At 61.7% G+C, this 3665-nt stretch overlaps 1 protein-coding gene across 1 annotated transcript; it reads left to right on the top strand.

Annotated features, from left to right (window-relative positions):
- The first annotated feature begins 237 nt into the window (after window positions 1-237).
- LOC138557696 (collagen alpha-2(IV) chain-like) lies at window positions 238-2820 on the top strand. Its single transcript, XM_069642633.1, has one exon. The coding sequence runs from the start codon at window positions 238-240 to the stop codon at window positions 2818-2820; it is 2583 nt and encodes an 860-aa protein (XP_069498734.1).
- The last annotated feature ends 845 nt before the right edge of the window (window positions 2821-3665 follow it).

The raw sequence follows: 3665 nt of genomic DNA, 5'->3' as shown, positions 1-3665 counted from the left end.
TGACACCAGTGGACGGGGAACCTCCCTGTGCTCTGCAGCCAGGTCTGACACCAGAAGACGGGGAGCCTCCCTGTGCTCTGCAGCCGGGTCTGACACCAGTGGACGGGGAGCCTCCCTGTGCTCTGCAGCCGGGTCTGACACCAGTGGACGGGGAGCCTCCCTTTGCTCTGCAGCCGGGTCTGACACCAGTGGACGGGGAGCCTCCCTGTGCTCTGCAGCCGGGTCTGACACGAGTGGATGGGGAGCCTCCTGTGCTGTGCAGCCGGGTCTGACACCACAGCCGGTCTGACACCAGTGGACGGGGAGTCTCCCTGTGCTCTACAGCCGGGTCTTAACCCAGTGGACGGGGAGCCTCCCTGTGCTCTGCAGCCTGGTCTGACACCAGTGGACTGGGTGCCTCCCTGTGCTCTGCAGCCGGGTCTGACACCAGAAGACAGGGAGCCTCTCTGTGCTCTGCAGCCGGGTCTGACACCAGAAGACGGGGAGCCTCCCTGTGCTCTGCAGCCTGGTCTGAAACCAGTGGATGGGGAGCCTCCCTGTGCTCTGCAGCCGTGTCTGACACCAGTGGATGGGGAACCTCCCTGTGCTCTGCAGCCGGGTCTGACACCAGTGGCTGGGGAACCTCCCTGTGCTCTGCAGCCGGGTCTGACAAGAGTGGCTGGGGAACCTACCTGTGCTCTGCAGCCGGGTCTGACAACAGTGGATGGGGAGCCTCCCTGTGCTCTGCAGCCGGGTCTGACACCAGTGGATGGGGAGCCTCCCTGTGCTCTGCAGCCGGGTCTGACACCAGTGGATGGGGAACCTCCCTGTGCTCTGCAGCCGGGTCTGACACCAGCGGATGGGGAACCTCCCTGTGCTCTGCAGCCGGGTCTGACACCAGAAGACGGGGAGCCTCCCTGTGCTCTGCAGCCGGGTCTGACACCAGAAGATGGGGAGCCTCTCTGTGCTCTGCAGCCGGTTCTGACACCAGTGGCTGGGGAACCTCCCTGTGCTCTGCAGCCGGGTCTGACACCAGTGGACGCGGAGCCTCCCTGTGCTCTGCAGCCGTGTCTGACACCAGTGGACGGGGAACCTCCCTGTGCTCTGCAGCCGGGTCTGACACCAGTGGCCGGGGAACCTCCCTGTGCTCTGCAGCCGGGTCTGACAAGAGTGGCTGGGGAACCTACCTGTGCTCTGCAGCCGGGTCTGACACCAGTGGACGGGGTGCCTCCCTGTGCTCTGCAGCCGGGTCTGACACCAGTGGATGGGGAACCTCCCTGTGCTCTGCAGCCGGGTCTGACACCAGTGGATGGGGAACCTCCCTGTGCTCTGCAGCCGGGTCTGACACCAGAAGACGGGGAGCCTCCCTGTGCTCTGCAGCCGGGTCTGACACCAGTGTATGGGGAGCCTCTGTGTGCTCTTCAGCCGGGTCTGACACCAGAAGATGGGGAGCCTCTCTGTGCTCTGCAGCCGTGTCTGATACCAGTGGATGGGGAACCTCCCTGTGCTCTGCAGCCGGGTCTGACACCAGTGGCTGGGGAACCTCCCTGTGCTCTGCAGCCGCGTCTGACAAGAGTGGCTGGGGAACCTACCTGTGCTCTGCAGCCGGGTCTGACAACAGTGGATGGGGAGCCTCCCTGTGCTCTGCAGCCGGGTCTGACACCAGTGGATGGGGAGCCTCCCTGTGCTCTGCAGCCGGGTCTGACACCAGTGGATAGGGAGCCTCCCTGTGCTCTGCAGCCGGGTCTGACGCCAATGGATGGGGAACCTCCCTGTGCTCTGCAGCCGGGTCTGACACCAGAAGACGGGGAGCCTCCCTGTGCTCTGCAGCCGGGTCTGACACCAGAAGATGGGGAGCCTCTCTGTGCTCTACAGCCGGTTCTGACACCAGTGGCTGGGGAACCTCCCTGTGCTCTGCAGCCGGGTCTGACACCAGTGGACGCGGAGCCTCCCTGTGCTCTGCAGCCGGGTCTGACACCAGTGGACGGGGAGCCTCCCTGTGCTCTGCAGCCGGTTCTGACAACAGTGGCCGGGGAGCCTCCCTGTGCTCTGCAGCCGGGTCTGACACCAGTGGACGGGGAGCCTCCCTGTGCTCTGCAGCCGGGTCTGACATCAGTGGACGGGGAGCCTCCCTGTGCTCTGCAGCCGTGTCTGACACCAGTGGACGGGGAACCTCCCTGTGCTCTGCAGCCGGGTCTGACACCAGTGGCTGGGGAACCTCCCTGTGCTCTGCAGCCGGGTCTGACAAGAGTGGCTGGGGAACCTACCTGTGCTCTGCAGCCGGGTCTGACACCAGTGGACGGGGTGCCTCCCTGTGCTCTGCAGCCAGGTCTGACACCAGTGGACAGGGAGCCTCCCTGTGCTCTGCAGCCGGGTCTGACACCAGTGAATGGGGAGCCTCCCTGTGCTCTGCAGCCGGGTCTGACACCAGTGGACGGGGTGCCTCCCTGTGCTCTGCTGTCGGGTCTGACACCAGTGGCTGGGGAACCTCCCTGTGCTCTTCAGCCAGGTCTGACACCAGTGGCTGGGGAACCTCCCTGTGCTCTGCAGCCAGGTCTGACACCAGTGGACGGGGAGCCGCCTGTGGATGGGGAGCCTCCCTGTGCTCTGCAGCCGGGTATGACACCAGAAGATGGGGAGCCTCCCTGTGCTCTTCAGCCGGGTCTGACACCAGAAGATGGGGAGCCTCTCTGTGCTCTGCAGCCGGGTCTGACACCAGTGGACGGGGAGCCTCCCTGTGCTCTGCAGCCTGGTCTGACACCGGTGGACGGGGAGCCTCCCTGTGCTTCGGGGAGCCTCCTGTGGATGGGGAGCCTCTGTGTGTTCTGCAGCCGGGTCTGATACCAGTGGACGGGAAGCCTCCCTCGTGGCCTACAGTCTGACTTGATTCCAGCGTCGGGCTTCCATAATTTTAGGTGCTCGGGGGCGTGCAGTTTGCACGCGCTTCCTCAGAAGGCCAGGTTGAGGAGGTGTATCGGGAATGGGTCTCTTGAATGGCCAATAGCCGGTCCCATGTGATGCCATCGTGTTTTTTACATTGCAGGAGAATTCATCACATTTTTTTTTCCCTTTTATGACATTTGTTGCAAAGGTATGCAGGGGGAAACCCTCCGCCCCTCTACCTTTTTTTTTGCCCCACCCATATACATTTGCGGCATAACTCGATGAAAAGAATGCGATGAGTTCTCCTCCGATGGAAATTTCCCTGATGGAACCTCCCAGTCCCCAGTATCCTTTGCCTGTTGCCTCCAAGTTCAGGAAGTCTGGTGCACTAAGCGGCATCTGGAGCATGGTGGCACCTCCTGCTGTCAGAACCCGGAATGTTCCATTTAGTCTGAGGGGCTTCCCTAGAGAAGGGGGGACTGGTCGTGGGGGCTCCTGGCTCACCAAATGGCTATGCTCTGCATATGCTAGGCTATGCAAGTCCGGCTCCATTTTGTCTTTTTCAGCCCACCTTCTAAAAGCTCAATGGCCTGGTTTTTAACGGCGGCCTTCAAGAGCCTTTGGGTCAGATCAGTAAAAATGCCCCCGCAGCTAATGCACCAGACGTGCTAGTCTCCAATAAGGTTTGCAGTTTTAAACCATCTAAGGCGGGCATGGGGACATCAAAAGAAATGGCTCCGACAAAAGGCACTTTACTAACGCACGTTACAATCTTGTTAAAACTGCAAAGTTACATTGCGTTG

The sequence above is a fragment of the Ambystoma mexicanum genome, chromosome 1q, assembly GCF_040938575.1.
Source record: "Ambystoma mexicanum isolate Mex_15411 chromosome 1q, UKY_AmexF1_1, whole genome shotgun sequence".
Taxonomy (NCBI): domain Eukaryota; kingdom Metazoa; phylum Chordata; class Amphibia; order Caudata; family Ambystomatidae; genus Ambystoma; species Ambystoma mexicanum.
This window is presented reverse-complemented; position numbering and strand designations above follow the sequence as displayed.

Coding starts and splice junctions, on each gene's coding strand:
- LOC138557696 (XM_069642633.1), top strand. CDS start 238: ATGGGGAGCCTCCTGTGCTGTGCAGCCGGGTCTGACACCACAGCCGGT.